Here is a 16,589-nt window from a genome sequence, read left to right as displayed (position 1 = left end):
CTCTATATCCCAAGCTTGCTATTTCATTTTTCATCTCTTGCAGTGTGTCTTTATCTCCAGAAGTTCTGTTTGGTTCTTTTTGAGCGTTTCAGTCTCCTTGCTAAAGAACTCATTCTGTTGATCTAGTTTTTTGTTTTTGTTTTTGTTTTTGTTTTCCAATTCCTGAAATTGTTGATGTGAATTATTTTAGATCTCATTGAGTTTTTTCAGAAGTACCATCCTGAATTCTCTGTCATTTTAGTTGTATATTTCTCTGTCTTTAAGCTTATTCTCTGGAGATTTTTCTCTTTCTTTCTGAGAGTCCTCATCACCTGGATTGTTCATGGTCTTTAATGGACTATTTCTCCTCTTGGGCATTAATGGAATTGTATTCTGCTGTTTTTTTAGAAAGATTTATTATATAAAGGTCCCTCATTAGCCTGTTGCAAAAAAAGGTGTTTTTCTTTTGGTTTCCAGTAGGTGGCATCTAAGCCTCTTGGATCCCTGCTTTATATAAAGTCTTAATAATGCCTTTTTTTCCTTATAGATAGATATTCAATCATGCTCGCTGCCCTCAGTCTCAGTCCCTGTCAGTTTCGGTAGCCCCAAGGGCTCCACGGTGTTCATTCTCGGAAAATATGGGGGGAGGAGCCCTCTGGGTTAGGGGATGGGGGCTGTGGCTCAGCCTCAGTTTTGCATCTGCAGCTGGTAACAATCAACTTGTTTCTCTGCTGTCCTGCTTCTCTGCTTTCTGCCGTGATGACTGGGCAGTGCTGCCGGTTGCATGGAGCTCCCAGTTCTCCCACACAGGGCTGTTCAGGGAAGTCATCACTTCTTCTCCCCTCCCCGTCCTCCTACAGATAGCTCTGGCTGCTGGGAGAGGCAGCTTCTTTGTTTCTCCCAGTCCACAGCCCGACTCCCAGGGTTCTGCCCTTTGGTCGCTCTTATGCACATATCCCATGCTCAGACATGCTAGTGTGCAGTTTGAGTATTTTTTGTTGAGTTTTAGATGTTCAGCTTATTGTTGTTTCAAGGAGAGAGATTTGGGGATGTCTCTCACTCTGCCATGTTCCTGACGTCACAAATCTGATTTTAACTTTTTAATGCACTATCACATATTCTTAGAGGAATAAACTTTTTTCTTTTTTCTTTTTAAATGAGGGATGGGCCCTTTCAGATAGGGAATGTTTCTAAATGGTTACTGAATAAACAGTTCCTCTTTGGCTCCTTCCATAAGGAGGGTCATTAGCAGTAATACTAATCTGAAATGTTGACTTGAGTTTCCCTTTGATTAAGTCAGTGGCGCAGGGAAAGAGAATGGTGTGTATTTTTTTCTTTACTCATTTAAGAAACAATAAAAGGGCAGAGAAGAAGGCTGCAACAGAGTTCTAGTGGAGAAACATACTAGATATATCCTAGAAAGATTTTAACTTTGCCCGTGGTAAAGCTAGGACTTGCAGGGTTGGCACACCCCAGCCTCTTCCATCCTGGGACTCTGTAACACAAGGGTGTGTGTCCTAAGTAATGGAGGTGGCCCGGGTCTAAATAGATCTAGCTTCTTCCCAGAAGCTTGGTGGACTGAGAAACATGGCATAGTTTGCTTTCTCTAGTTCATAGTGAAAATATACTGCCTTATGATTTCACAGTGCTTCCATTTTCAGGGTGCTTCCATATCTAACAGCTCTGTGAAGCTACCACACAGGCATGTCACCCTCATTTTTCAGCTGAGAAGGAGAAGGTTGCAGCTTATCTTTATGACTAGTATTTAGTAGCAGTGATCATTTAACATTATCATTGTTTTGTTTTGGTTTGTTTATTTGGCTAGAATTGAGTCCATTCAGTCTACCTTGAGTTTTCTATAGCTTTTCTAGAGCTTGTCCTTGACCCCCAGCAGCCCTAATGAGCTTTTCCAGGTGACAAAATTGAAAGCCAAGGTATGGGCTATTTTAACTTTGTACATTTGTGACAACAAATGTGTCATCTCACTTGGTTACCATATTTTATTAGGATTTTTTCGTCTGTGTGCATCAATGAGAGAGAACGATAATCTTTCTTATTAAACTGTCCATCTAATTTGGGTTCCAAAATTACACTATCTTTATAAAATTAGTTGGGAAGTGTTCTCTCTTTTTCTATTCTAATGGTTTTCTTATAATAGAAATTTTTTTATTCCTCTCCTGGGAAGCCATCTGGGTCTGATGTGTGTGCACGTGATGCTTATGTGCAGATTTCTTTACTAGGGATTTGATTCCTTTTATTTTTTATCTATTCAGATAACCTAATTCATCTTGAGACCATTTTGGTAATTTCTATTTTTCTAGGATATTGTCTATTTAGATTAATTGTTCATTTAGTTTATAGATTCTCATAAGTTTTTTAATCTCTTCTGTATCAATAGCTATGTCCCATTTTTTTTCATTTCTAAAGTATTTTAATGCTCTTAGTTTCATAAGGTTGTCTCTTTTATTAGTATTTTTTAATGAATCAGCTTGTAGTTTTATTAGCCCTCTCAAGTTCATTAATTTTTGTCTTATATTTGTATCATACTTCCTTTGTTTTACCTCCTTTGGGTTCCTTATTTCCTGACTTGATTGCTTAGCTTTCTTTTTTTCAAGTTTTTTACTAATATATGCATCTACAATTCCATGATGTTTCAGTTTACTAATTAGCACTCCTTGGGTACATTTGTTCAAATTTACTACTGTACCTAAGTATCTTTCCTTCCCACCCATCTCTCTCCATCTGGCCTATGGAGACATCATCAGAGACCTGGCAGCTGCCTTTTCAGAATCCAAGTATACTACCTACTATGTCCTTGGCGCATTCATCTCAGTCCTGGCAGAGGGAACACATGGAGGGCGGTCTGAATTTTCCTTAGTCTTCATAATCACTCGCTTACCTTCACAGCATTGACACATTATCCTTTTAGCATTTACCTATACACTAGAGGTACAAATCTACCTTTTTTATTTCTCAGATATCAACAACAATAATTCTGGTTCCCAATTTCATTTACAGACACCTTTCTCTAAGCACAAATGCAGTGGTTCCAACCAGCTCAGGGCTGAGGTTTCTATTCTCCCTTTCCAATAGCTATGCTACCCCATTTAATCTGAAATTTACTCTCCTTGATGGAAAAGACCAAATTAAATGAGATTTTGAGAACTTGTGATGTCTGTATGTCTTTTCCTTTCCTTTTGCTAAAAACTGAGCTAAAACAGCATGTGTTTGGCCTTGAACTGTTTGAGATCTACATTTCATTTTAGTCTTCACTTTTTCTGCTGCTCTTCTTACAAGCTGATGACACCTCCTCCTGCTTCCTATTTTTAAAGACATCTCATTGAAGAGCTCATTGAATATCTTTTTAATCACATCTCATTGAAGATCTCCCAGAGATACTAGACTGCTCTTAACCTCTCTACTCTCTGTCTTTTTATCTCTAAAATGGCACAGTTGGACTGGGGGAATCTATAAGAACCCATCCAACCCTAAAAACTGGCCTGTCCTGCAGGAAAGCAGACTGCTTTGTTGAGCCCTGTATGCCTCTGTCTCTGAAGCCCATTGACATTCTTCACATCCCCAGAGGGCCTCTGTGCAAGTTGTGAATTCTTTTAAAAACAGGAAAAGAGAAAAAGGCTGAGGAGAAATTTTATTCTAGTAAAACTTATTTTTTTCTCAAAATAGGAAGGAGAATTTGACAGGGAGCCTCTGAGGGGGAGCTTAGGTGCACTGGAAGGAAGCCCCTTGTCGGGACTACGAGTCCTGGAGTCACATCCTTCTTATCCATTAGCCAGGTGACCTGTGTGAACGCCACTCACCCTCTGAGCCATTGTTTGATCTGTGACTAACCAAAAACTAGGATAAAACTTTTTCCTTTTCACTTTAAAGCGTAGATGTAGGGGTGAAAAATAATTTCCAAACACATGTAAACTATAGAGCACTGTGACTTACACAGGTGTTTTTACTGTAGAGATTTCATTCTTCTTTGACAAAAAAAAAATGATAACACAAACAAGCTCTGTACTGCTTTATCTTTTGTAATCAAAATAAGAAGTATTCAGTGAGCTGCTTTCTTTCCGTAACTGAATTACACAACTCTGCTGCTTCTCGGCACTCTTGCAACATAGGAAAGCCTTGCTCCAATTCAAAGCACCATTCAGATGAGAGGTGTAATTGTTGTTATTATTCACATTTCAGAGGGTTCTGTGTCTATTATCTGTTATCTGCTCACTTTTCAGCTTTCCCAAACATGAACTCAGACACATAGTTCATTTTCATAATAGAGGTTTCCCAAAGAGAATGAAGTGGATGATTGTTTAAAGCAAAAAATTGGTCTTTTTTTTTTTTAAACAATGTATACTCTGACATGAGCCAGTTCTCCCAGAGGCAACTTGAGACTTGAAAAATCAAGATTACAGAAAGGAATTTTCCCACCATGTTACAGCAAGAAATCAACTAGGTATCCTAGCCACATGAGAATTTGTCCTTGTGTCCAACAGAATGGGCAAGATACATATTTTTTTCCCACTGGCCCACAACCTATCTTTGTGTAACATTAATTTAATATACCATCACAGACACAAATCAGACATGTTAGTAAGCTAGCTGACTGTGAGTTGTCCATTCAAATAGAAATGCTAACTTGGTGACTAATTTTCTTATAGCTTCTCATCAGCTTCTCTCTTGAGACCCAAGCTTTTGAGTCTTGCTGGACACCTGCCCCTGGACTTCCTACAACATCTCAAACACTTGCATGAAATTAGACTCATCTTTGAACTGTGTTCCCTAGAACCACATTCACATTAACACAACCTAGAAACTTGGACCTCCATATTAAAGTCCTCTTTTCTTTCTGTTCTCTTTCTCCAGTTCTTTACCAGTCCCTCACCTCCTCCAGATTAGACTAAACTATTACAGGAGTCTTTCATTTGTGTTCCTGAACAGATTTCCCTACCTAAAATCCCTGGCTTCTCCAATATATCCTTCATGCTGCTCCAGAATTATCTGACCAAAATACAGGTTGGGCCACATCATTTTTTTTGTAGGCTCCCTATCACTTACAAAGTAAATTCCACACTTATTAGTGTAGGATTTGAGCCCATTCACCATTGGCCTTTGTGTTATTAGTTGGGAAGTATTCATTCAACTAGAGATGATGAAAATACTCACCTAAAAATGACTTAAATAATGAGAAATATTTATTATTTTCTCACCTAAAAAGAAATCCAGAAGTCTCCGGGGTGTTGTCCACCTTTCTGCTTCATCTTCCTGTTCCATCCTGTTCCAGCATATTGGCTTCTGTCCTCAGGCTTGCCCCATCTTGAACTTCAGGTTGCTATTGCAGCTCAGAAATCATACCCCACCACACACACATAACCATGCAGAAAAAAATATATTCCTTTATCTGCAGGAAAATCTGCCAGGAGCCCTTAGAAGTTTACCCCTGATATCTCTCTGACCAGGATTGTATCACATGCTTTTGCTATCAGTTATAGCCCAGGAGATAGAATTGGGGTATTTGGTTTATAAAAATAAGTATTCGCATCTTGAAATCAGGGTTCTTGCAGCAGGAAAAAAGGGAAGCAGGTGAGAGAGTTTGGAGTGGCAACTATTAACATCTGCCAGGGTTTATACTCTGCAGTTAATCTCATGCACATACCTCAGGCCCCTGGCCTCTGGGCCATTCACAAAACAGTGTGTTTCATTTTTCCATGCATTCTCTCTCCCATTACTAGATGCCTGCATGCCTTTTTCTGCCTTTGGAAACACTCTGCTCTTCTCAGCCTGTTCAGTCTGAGCTATTTCTGATAGACCATTAGCATTAATCCTCCACTAGGCATTGTGTTCATAGTGTGTTCCTCATTTATTTCTTTCAGCCCTTGTCAGAGTTGTACATGTGACTTCTATTCCAATAAATTATAAGGGCCCTCATTTTAGTCAGTCTTGTCCTTCCTGTAGCCTTTATCAAAGTACCTTGAATCTAGCAATGAATGTTTGCGGAATTAAGTTGAATGTCAATTAACATTACACCTGTTTGGTTTGCAGGTCTGTGCTGCCAGCATAGTCCCCCAAGATGGTGAACAGAATGGTCTTATGGGGAGAGTAGATGAAGGTGTAGATGAATTTTTCACCAAGAAAGTGACCAAAATGGATTCTAAGTGAGTTCAGAGTCATTACTAATAATACTCGTTAGTTCACATTTAAATTACTAACAGTTACAATTAACTTTGTATACTAAGGCTCATTTATATATTTTTTTTAATAAAATTTACTATTCTGATGGTTTGCAAATTGCGATCTCCAGTCCAGCAACATCACTAATCATCACTATTAACTGAGAACTTGTTAGAAAGGCAAATTCTCAAGCCTCTACCCCAGACCTACTGAATCAAAAACTCTGAAGGTGGCGCCCCTCGTTCTGGGTGACTCTTTTGTTTGTTTGTTTTAATAAGCCCTCCAAGGGATCTGCTGAGCATGCTCAAGTTTGAGAACCATCATGCTATTTTAAAACGGACCACAAAATGTATCATCCCAAAGTATTTTTTCTAGGGTGTTATCACCGTCACTTGGATGATTCTGTTACAGGGCAGTGAGCTTTGACAGTTGAAATTACTTATATCTAAATTCTCCGTTTTCATAATCTGACATATGTGAGGGCCATACGTCATTGTGAGATGGCACGACCTTAAGAGAGTGTCAAAATGACAATAGAATTAGTGAAGAGGCTTCAGAGTTAGTCTCTAAAAAGTTCTGTCAGCACTTTATTACTATGTGGATTTTTCCTAAAAGCCAATTCAGTGGTACTTTTTATTAACAGTTATATTTAACTTAAAACACTCTGGTTTTTAAGGTGATTTGTACCAAGTTTTTAAATCCCCAACTAAATGCAAATCTATCCCAAAATACACCCTTGGATTTGTATTAGGATTGTATCTGAAGTATTCTTCACCTTGAGATGTCAAATTCAGAAAGGAATTGAAACTGTATGATAAGCCAAGGGTGGGCAAGGCTGATCACAGGTAGAGAAGAAACCAGCCTATTCTGAAGATCGATATGTGTTATCTTGCCTCTGTAGAATGGCAAGGCGGAGTTTTTATATCCATAACAGTCCAACGTACTGAATGTTATACGCTTCAAGACCGAGTTATTTGTCTTTGACACTGGTCTTAAAGGTTGGCACACTATACTTGGAAAAATTCTATTTTCCTATCCTTCAAGAACCGACCTAAATGTCATTTATTCTTTGAAGCTTTCCCATGACTGCTTCCCATAGCCCTCCACGTTAATTGTTCTTTCTCTAAAACTGACTCAACACTTTTTTTTTTTCAGCCTCCACACACATCTGTGAGGGCACACATCATTCTTGGAGAGTTTGTTTGTTTGTTCTTACAGCTCAGGGAATGAATGAATGGATTCCAATGTTAAAGAGTCAGGCAGCACCAACATAAACAGAGCAAAATGGGAAAGTTCTTCTTAATGGTTTGCTTTCAAGCCTGTTTCCCCCTTAGAAGGGTGTTCTTCAGAAGCAACACCCGGGTCTTGTTTTTTTATTATAACTTCAGTGTCTGACACAGCCTGTGATATGTAGTCTGTCCTCAATCACTAATAGTTGAATGATTCAAGACGATCTTGGCCTGTATCTGTATAAACTACAGATACCATTGTAGGCCCTTTTCTTCTTAAACTTTAGAAATATATATTTAGTTAGTGAAAAGGTCTGTGAGTGTGTCTATTGTGATTTTCTCGACTTTTCATGCTACCTTCTTTAACTGTCTTGGAAGGAAAGTTGGGCATACTTTATAAGGTATAAAATTCACTTTCTACAAAGATACTGCTCTAGGAGGATTCAGTTATCTTCTAGTAGAAATAGACAGAACTAGATACATTAATTTTTATCATATAGTGATGGAATCTACTAAAAGTTGTGATTTGTTTAATTTCATTTTGCTATAAAAACAAGTATTGTCGTTAAGAACAAATATTGTCATTTTAATATGCAAAGGGCTAGGCATAGATAAAACCATGAAATAATAATGTAAAGAAGTTTGAAGATCAGTTTTACATGCTCATAATTTAAAATGTCAGATGTTCTACAAGCTTTTTTTATTTTTAAAGTTTCTTGTTTCTTTCCCTATTCCCCGACACAGTTTCTAATCTTTTAGCTGTTTATTTTTTATTTTGCTTCCATATTTGTTAACAACATTGTTTTGCTATTTTTTTGCTATGATGATAATTTGGTTCTTACACACTCTGGCCCTACCAGCTAACACACGCAGGCAAAACTGTCTGTCTCTCTCTGTCTTTCTGTCTGTCTGTGTCCCTCTCTCTCCCTTTCACGTACGCGTGTGCGCGCACACACAAACACACTTTTCCCATCTTCTAACTTAGTTATATCATGATTGTTGGTTCTATCAGTATTGCCTATTGGCTTCATTATATCCATATAAATACCCACAGCTGAGTTATACGTATGCTATGACATTTCCTTTCCTAGACAACTTTGTATTTTCCCTGGAGTTAGTAATTGTCTACTTTTCATTTGCTTGGTTTTCTATATTGTTATCACTGACATACCCCCTAAATCTCCAGTAAAAGGATAAACCTCTCAGTTTTATCTTCATGGACCATCCTTCACTGCTGTCTGACTGATTCCACTTTGAACTCTTGGCCCATTTTACTGGTGTCATCCTAGGGTCTCCCTCATTTGCTTGGGGCTTCTTTCCCCTTGTTCCTGTGTCCTTTTCCTATTTCCTTTGGCCCATGTTTTTTTCTTCCTTACTTTCCTCCCTTGTTTGGGTAGTGCACCTCCTGGTGTTAGTCTGAGAAAGGAGGCATAGGAAGTGAGTTTCTGAAACTCATTGTGAATAATAGTGTGACTAGGTATAGAATTATAGATTGAAATCCATTTCACCTTAGAATTTTGAAAACCTGGTCCCTTTATCTTCTAGCTTCTAGTGTTACTATAAGAATCTAATGTCACCTTGAGTCCTAATTGTTTGTTTGTAACTTGTTCTGTTTTTCCTCTTCTCCAGAAGCATTTGGGACCTTCACTTTGTTCCAAGAATATTGAAATTTTATGGTGATATGCTCTGGGTGACTCTTTTGTTTGTTTGTTTTAACCCATTTGCTAGGCACTAGTGGGCCATGTCAATCTGGAAATTCACATCCTTTGATTCTGGAATTTTTGAAAATTAAAATTTCTGTCATAATTTCTTCGCCTTTTCTCTATTCTTTTTCTTAAAGCTTCACTATTCAAATTATATGTTTCCCCTATTAATCCACTAATGAGTTTTTTTTTTTTTAATCTTTTCTCTCTTATTTTCTTACTCTCTTTATTACCCTGCTCCCTGCCCCCCACCCCCAACACACACATACATTCTGGGATATTTCTTCAGTTATATCTTCCAACCTTTAGTTTTCCATTTCTGCAATCACATTTTCTACTATTCTTGTTTCATGATTCCAACATTTTTTTCTCTGTCATATTGAAATGGGGCACTAACAAGCTTCATGGAAGTTTGTAAGTGGGACCTGTCTACTGGTGGGCTTCAGTGTAGGGTGCCTTCTTGGACCATTTTGTTGAGGGGAGGGTCTCTCTGCTTGTCAAGGTCTTTAGGTCTTTGGGGCTTTTAGGAAATTTTGATCTCCTACATGGAGAGCATAAAACTGGCTGCCGCATTCTGGGATCCAGAATGAGAAAAAGGGGCTGAGAGGTGTCACTGTTCAATATGCGGGCTTCTCTGTGTAGGGGAGGAAAAATGATTTTTCCCTTCACCTTTCTGGGTTCTTGGCTGAGACTCCTATAATAAAAAACAGATTAACAGGAGAAAAACAAACAAGTTTAATAACATGTATACCTCCTACTGCAGTAACTTCCTGAAATGGCCCAAGCCATCACCTTAAATACCATCTCCAGCTAAAGAAAAAAGATGGAGGAGGGTATCAGGGAGAGAGTCTGTTATGGGAGGTGACCAGGAAAAGCACTGTAAACAAGGGTAAGGTTATTTTGCAGTTTTAATTCTATGTCTTCTCCACTGATAAGAGTTCCTAGGGATTTGGTCATCCTCCTCTTCCTGATAAAAGGAGGGGCATAGTTACAAAGGAGATTTCCCATTACAAATGTAAAAGTCCCTTACAAAAGAGTAACTTCTGCTCATTTTACAGGGTGTCTGCTGTTTCTTAAAAATAATCAGCCTAAAATAATCCTATGCCAAAGAGGCATTTTTGGGGGTGACATATTCTTGTCCTCTTCACTTGAATCTCTCCTTGTTTTCCAGATGGTACAGCTCTCTTCAGCTGCACCTGCTGTTCCTCACCCTCCTCAGAGATTAAACTTGTGGTAGGATGGGGCAGGCATAGGCTCTATGTTTTGGGGAGAGGATCTAACAGTTTGGTAAATAGGCTTCCCACCTCTTTTCCTCTCTTAAGCCCCACTCTCAGGTCTATATCCAGAGGTGTTTCTTGTTCCTGTTTTGGAGCTAGTGCAAATCCATTTGTTTCTGGGCTTCCCCTAGTGATGCTTTAGGGGTCAGCTTTCCCAGATTAAATCAGTTTTCTCAGGACTATTTAGCTTCCAAACTTTGTTAGTTTTGCCTTTTCTCCCCTCTAGGGTTAATACCTTCTTTGAATCCCTTGCAGTGGTTTTTCGGGAAGCCCAGGGGAGCCAACGGTGTTCAGTCTGCCAGCTCTGTGAAAGGCAGTGATGGTGCCTTCCACTCAACCCACTGCATTTCCACTTTTTCCTCACCCAGTTCCCAAGTTTCTGAATTTTCTTTCTGACAACTCTACCAAAACTGTCTTGTCTGTCTTTTCATTTTGTTGCCTATTTCACTGGTATTACATTTAAGCAAGGATCTAAGTCTTGTTTGGGTTGAGCACCAAGGGTGGGATTTCAGATGTTACTTAATGATTACTGGAAGGATTTTAGGGGGTTATTGAGAAATCTGGCCCTTTTCATTGTGCACCAAATTAAATGAGGCAGTTGCCTCCTGTATCTGGATTGTAGCTAGCTTTGTTGGAAGTTCTAAAAAGTAGAGAAGCAGTTGACTAGAGTATATAAAACTAAAAAAAAATTCATCTCTCCTCCCACTCCTGCCACCTTTGGATTCTTATTAGCTTGTGTGTATCTCAATGTCCTCACCTGTGAATATGATGATAGTATTCTACCTTCTTCTCTATTTCCTAAGTGCAACGACTCCTATCAACTTCTTAAAATGCTTCAAAAGAGTTGCCATATAAGCAGCAATCTCCATATTTATATTTTGACTGATTCTTGCTGGAACTTGAATTACAGTAAAACCAGCAGGATTTGTTCTTTTGAATCACAGGAAATCGTCAGCAAAAAGCTCAGAGTTCCATGAGCTTAGTGAAGGAGGTGATGAGAAGAAAAAGCGAGATTCTCGGAGAAGTGGCTTTCTCAACTTAATCAAATCCCGGTCCAAATCTGAGCGACCACCAACAGTCTTAATGACAGAAGAACCCTCCTCTCCAAAAGGGGTGGTCAGAAGTCCAGCCATGGACACACCCAGGAAGGACACGAAGCTAGATGAGCACAATGGCAATTCTGAATGGAGTGAAGAGATAAAAACACCTGACTCCCATGAAGAAAGTCAAGAGGAGGACATGGGGAAGGTGGAGCGCAGTGACAGCAAGGGCAGCCCACAAGGAGGCCGGAGATATGGGGTCCAGGTGATGGGCAGTGATCTGCTGGCTGAGATGAAGGCCAAGCAAGAGCAGAGAGCAGCTTGTGCACAGAAGGTAAGGGAGAGGCCATTTTGATTTGTTTGGGGTTTTGCCCCAGTGAGTGAGGGGTACCAAAAAAAAGCCCGTTAGTTAAATAAAAATCCAAAAACCAAAGACTTTCCTAATGAACACAGATCACAAAGACATGACCATGTTTTCCCTTTGGCACTATGGCCATGCTCTTCCCAAGAGCCACAGTGTTCGAGGTAAGTTGTTGGCAATACCTGCCCAGGTGCTTCCTTCCAGTAATCATTAGGTAACATTAGCCACAGAAGCATGTGATAGCTGTTCAGGGAAATGCTCAGATCTGGGAAAAGACTGAGTCTGTTGAATCCCAACAAAGACCTGAGCGTGACTGGAGATAGGAGAACTGACAGAGGCAAATAAAAATACTGAAACCAGATTCTATTATAGAAAGGTAGATCTATTTTTCACTTATTTAATAATTTATTCTTTTTTTCAAACCTTAAGCTTCCTTGCTGTATTCCAGATTTAAAAGTCAAGAGAAACCGCCCCCCGCCCAAAAAAAGAAAAACTAAGGTCTTCTGTTAGAATTAATTAATTGAATACTTGACCATTGTGATACGTCATTACCTGTTGCTATAAAAAACTTCATAGTTTAAAAATTACAGAGTCCCCTACCACCACCGAAACTGACTTAATACATTACTTATTCTTTGAACCCTTTTAAAAATAGAAGTTGTAGGATTTTTCTCCTCCTGCGGCTAATAAAGGTTGGCACCTTCATTGTGGCCACTAAGACCCATACACCATGGTCGTGGCTTCTATGCACTCCCCGGCCTCTTTTATGTCTATAAAGCAGGGTTCTCAAAAAAAGGGGAAAATTGCATATCTATTTTATTTGAAGTATCGGAATAAAACAGTTCACCTCGATGAACCCTTGGTTTTCAGAAAGTAAATGATAAACTAAATACCAGGGTGGGGAGTGCTGTTTATATTGTAAACAGCTGACCATTTTTTCATTAGATCCTGCCTCCCGTATGATTTTACAACTGCTCTCCATAGTTCTTCCACTGGCACTTTTGTTATCTAGCAATTTCCTGGTTACAGATAACTCCTACCTCACTCATTAACCTTAGGGAAGAGCTGGGGTGGAAGAGGGGCGCATAGAACTCTACTCTGCTGATTCAACATGGGAGGCATGAGGCAGCCTTCACTGGCCAGAATTCTGAATAAATACTGTGACCACATCATTGGTGAGTCAGATGCCCAAAGAAGTGTTTAAATTTCAGTCTGTTTTATAGAATTTATAACAGTAAACGTGCTGTTTTCACTAATAAGCTGTTTTGTTTTATCACTGTTTTCATTGATGAACAGCTGCCTTTTGGTGGAAAGATGAGAAGTGCTATAGGGCTTTTTCCATGCACTTTGGATCTGATATATAAATTGGCTCAAAGTGACAAAACTCCTATGGTATAATATTTTTATTTGTTCCAGGTTTATACCAACAATCTCTTAGCACCATCTAGTGTCTATTTAAAACAACCAAAGTTTTTAAATTTTGAACCAGTCAGGAATATTCATCCTTTCTGAATAATAAAATAATAAGAGAAAGTTTTTCAAAAATTAATATTATAATATTTTCCCTTAAAACTCCATGACTGTATTCTTTATAAAGTTAGCAACATAAACATCAGTGGTGAATATACTATTGATAAAAAAAAAAATGTCATCTTTACTCTCGAGCAATTCTCTTTACACTATTTATTTTTAATATGTGTATTTAAAGGGAAAGAACTGTGAAATGAGCTATGGTATCTGTTACTTATTAATAAAGGGGAATAACAGGTATTGAATGCTTTAGAAGCCCCATCTTTTCTTGTGGGGCCACCTCGTCAGCTGCCTGCACTCAAAGACAGCTGGCTGAGTCCTAGCTTTACCCTGACAGTTCCTGTCCTAGGAGAGTGGCATCTAACTTTCCCCATCTCTTAGTAACAAGCTCCTTCCACCTGAAGTTTGTCGGATTTGTTTTTTTTAATTAATTCCAGCCTTTTCACCTGTATTTGTCTCTTAAAAGATCTGTGTTCTTTGGTTCTGCCTCAGTGCAAGGAAGGTCCCACCCATTTTAAGACTCCTTTCACCTATTTTGTACATCAAAGTTGAAAAAGTTTCTACTGCTTTTTAAACTTGATTTTTGGAACCCAATTGGAAAGAGTCCTGTAAATTTATAGAGTGTCAGTAGCTCCATCCCAGGGAACATCACAGAGAGCAGAGCCCACACAGGAGCTCAGCAAAAACAACAACAGGCATCACCAGCCCACTGTTTCCGTGGACCCACACGACTCTCACCTGTGGGGAGCATCCAAGGAACCAGCCATACTTTGGGCCCTGGAGCCCTGACTGTAAACACAGAACAGAACATGTTCCTCTGAGCTTTGTCCTGAGGACTTCAGGGACCATCACTGTAACAGCATTAGAGTTAAGAAGACATTCTTTGTTGTCATTTATTGTCTGCGTTGTTCTTTTTCTTACACTTAAATACGTACTTTGTTGGGGGTGGGTGCTTGAATTTTTTAGAAGCTTGGGAATGATGCCATCTCCCAGGAGTCTTCCAGCCTGGCCACGAGCAACACAGAACGGCTGGAGGGAGGTGGGGCAGGTAAGTCAGGCCATTGCCATCACCCCCTTAGGAAAAACACTCTCTGGTTCCAGGAGTTTCATGTGATTGGCAGAAGAAAAATAAAGACAGGGAGGCGAGAACAGGTCTCTGTGCTGTATTTTCTCAGCTTTCACCTAAAAGGAAACCACCTTCTTTTCCTGCTCCAGCTCCACTTTGGGGCTCATCTCCCACCACCAGTGTAGCCTTGTGCCTGGACAGGGTACCTTTTCTAATTCTCAAAGGGAAGAAATTTCATTGAGAAGAGCTCCCAAACTAAGGGGACTTGGGGAGGGGGGAGATTTTGGGGACATAGCTGATGCTTTTAAAAATAAGCCGTACATGGTATATGGAAGGTGGCTCTTTCGTTTGATAAGAGGTGATGTTCTTCCCTTTCAGCTTGGATATCCATAAATATAGAGTATCGTTTGTCCCTCTGACTCTTTAGGTGCAGTAAAAGAATAAGGCGCCTTAGATGGACACTGAAGAGTGACTTGAAAGTTGCATGTTAGAAACCCCGTTGTGCTGTTTGAAGTTTTCTTGCTTTAGTATCTTCATGCAGGAGCTGGAATATTAATTATATTTAACTGGTTTATTTTTGCCGGTTGTCTGGTTAAATTAAGGCAGCAAAAGGGATGGAGGCAGGGCATGAGATGACATTTCTGAGCTAGTGAGGTTATGGCCCCTGGCACAGCCCTCCTCATTCAGGGCCTGCAGCCAGACCCCTCACTGATTGCTGTCCAGAACTGAGGCGCCTGCAGTGGGATATACCTGCACCTTGTGCCAGGTTCAGGAAGATGTGCTGCTTTAAGTGCGTAAAGAACTACTATCCTCTCTGCACGGGCACGTGGACCTGCACACTATTCATTGTGAGGCTTGTCATCTGTGTGGTAGTCAGAGGTGATCAGAAGACCACCATTAAGTCCATTTTCTAAGGATTTTAGTCCTCCACCAGCATGCTTCTGTTCTAAACATTCTGTGATGAGAAATGACAATAAATGATTACAGCAGTTTGTGCCAGGCTCCTCCTAGGTTCACATGATTGGTTTCTTTCACCTTTGATTTTTAAGATAAAGTGTGCTTTTTGTACCCATTTTCACTTCAGTGCCTAAACTGCACCCAGGTCTTCCGGAGACCCGCTTCAGTTTGGGGACCCCAGAAAAGAATGTCAAAACAGACCCCAAGGTGGACATGGGCTCCCGATCTCGGAGCTCCTCCAGCACACCCACCAGCCCGAAGCCCCTCCTGCAGTCCCCCAAGCCCAGCCCGGCAGCACGGCCCACCGTCCCGCAGAAACCAAGGACCGCCTCACGGCCTGGTAAGGGTTTTACTAGTCAAGGAGTGACGCCGAGACCATGTGGCTTCCCAAGGTGGCTGTGTTGAGACTCCACAGATGGTTTCAAGGGCACCAGTGAACATGCTCAGGGGGTCTGCTGAGGGCGTCCTGAGAAACCTGCTAGGGGCTGTGGAATTGACAAAAGCTGAAGGGTTCTTCTATTCAGCACTGAGGCCACCAACTCAGAAACTGTCCTTGCATTCAGGACTGCAAGCCACAGGGTGAGAATGGAAAAGCAGCCTTGTGTTGTTCTGACCCATTTGTAGTTTTTGAGGTAGCTTTTGGAAAACCTCTCCAGGGCGGACAGACCCTTCAGAAGACAACCACGTAAGGATGAGGGCCACAGCCAGGGAAGGCACAAGTTCCTCTGTTTTTACCTCATATTCTGTGAATTGCTTAGAGTTTAGGACAGGACTTGGCAAACTGTGGGCCTGTTTTGCAAATACAGTTATCGCAAAGCCACTCTGTGTGTGCACATTGTCTGCTTGCTTTGCACTCGAGGGGCAGAATTGAGTAGTTGCAAAAGAGTCCATTTGACCTGCAAAGCCTAAAATATTTACTGCTTGGCTCTTTACAGAAAAGGTTAGCTGACTCTAGGTTTAACAAATCTAATGACAGGGGAAATTTAAAAATATTAGGAAAGGTTTTGCTCTGCCTTATTCTCTCTTACAACTGCCTCTTTTTCCTGTCAGGTCATTTTTTTTTTTTTCTCTTTAACTTTCTATTATAATAATTTTTAAATATATACAAAGTAGAATGATAATACAATGATAATCCCATATCACCTCTTCACTTTATTCCCCCACAAAAATTAGGCAAATAAGGATAGAGATATACAGTCAGATTATGCTCATTGTTATCAGCATCGTTGCTAATATAGTGCTAATCTTAACACTTAACTCTCCACCAGGCACT

General features: G+C 40.1%; 1 protein-coding gene across 9 annotated transcripts in view; it reads left to right on the top strand.

The window, feature by feature from the left end:
- CARMIL1 (capping protein regulator and myosin 1 linker 1) overlaps positions 1-16,589 on the top strand; it is a 268,640-nt gene that overhangs the window by 238,830 nt on the left and 13,221 nt on the right. For 6 of the 9 annotated variants that reach the window (XM_023524450.1, XM_023524452.1, XM_023524448.1 and 3 more), the window contains 4 exons: positions 6,025-6,137; positions 11,307-11,736; positions 14,260-14,341; positions 15,444-15,656. In XM_023524450.1, coding sequence (XP_023380218.1) covers positions 6,025-6,137; positions 11,307-11,736; positions 14,260-14,341; positions 15,444-15,656 — 838 coding nt within the window. The remainder of the gene's footprint in view (positions 1-6,024; positions 6,138-11,306; positions 11,737-14,259; positions 14,342-15,443; positions 15,657-16,589) is intronic. The other 3 variants (XM_023524449.1, XM_011382163.2, XM_023524453.1) reach the window with 2 other exon arrangements.

The sequence above is a fragment of the Pteropus vampyrus genome, unplaced genomic scaffold, assembly GCF_000151845.1.
Source record: "Pteropus vampyrus isolate Shadow unplaced genomic scaffold, Pvam_2.0 Scaffold463, whole genome shotgun sequence".
Lineage (NCBI taxonomy): Eukaryota > Metazoa > Chordata > Mammalia > Chiroptera > Pteropodidae > Pteropus > Pteropus vampyrus.
This window is presented reverse-complemented; position numbering and strand designations above follow the sequence as displayed.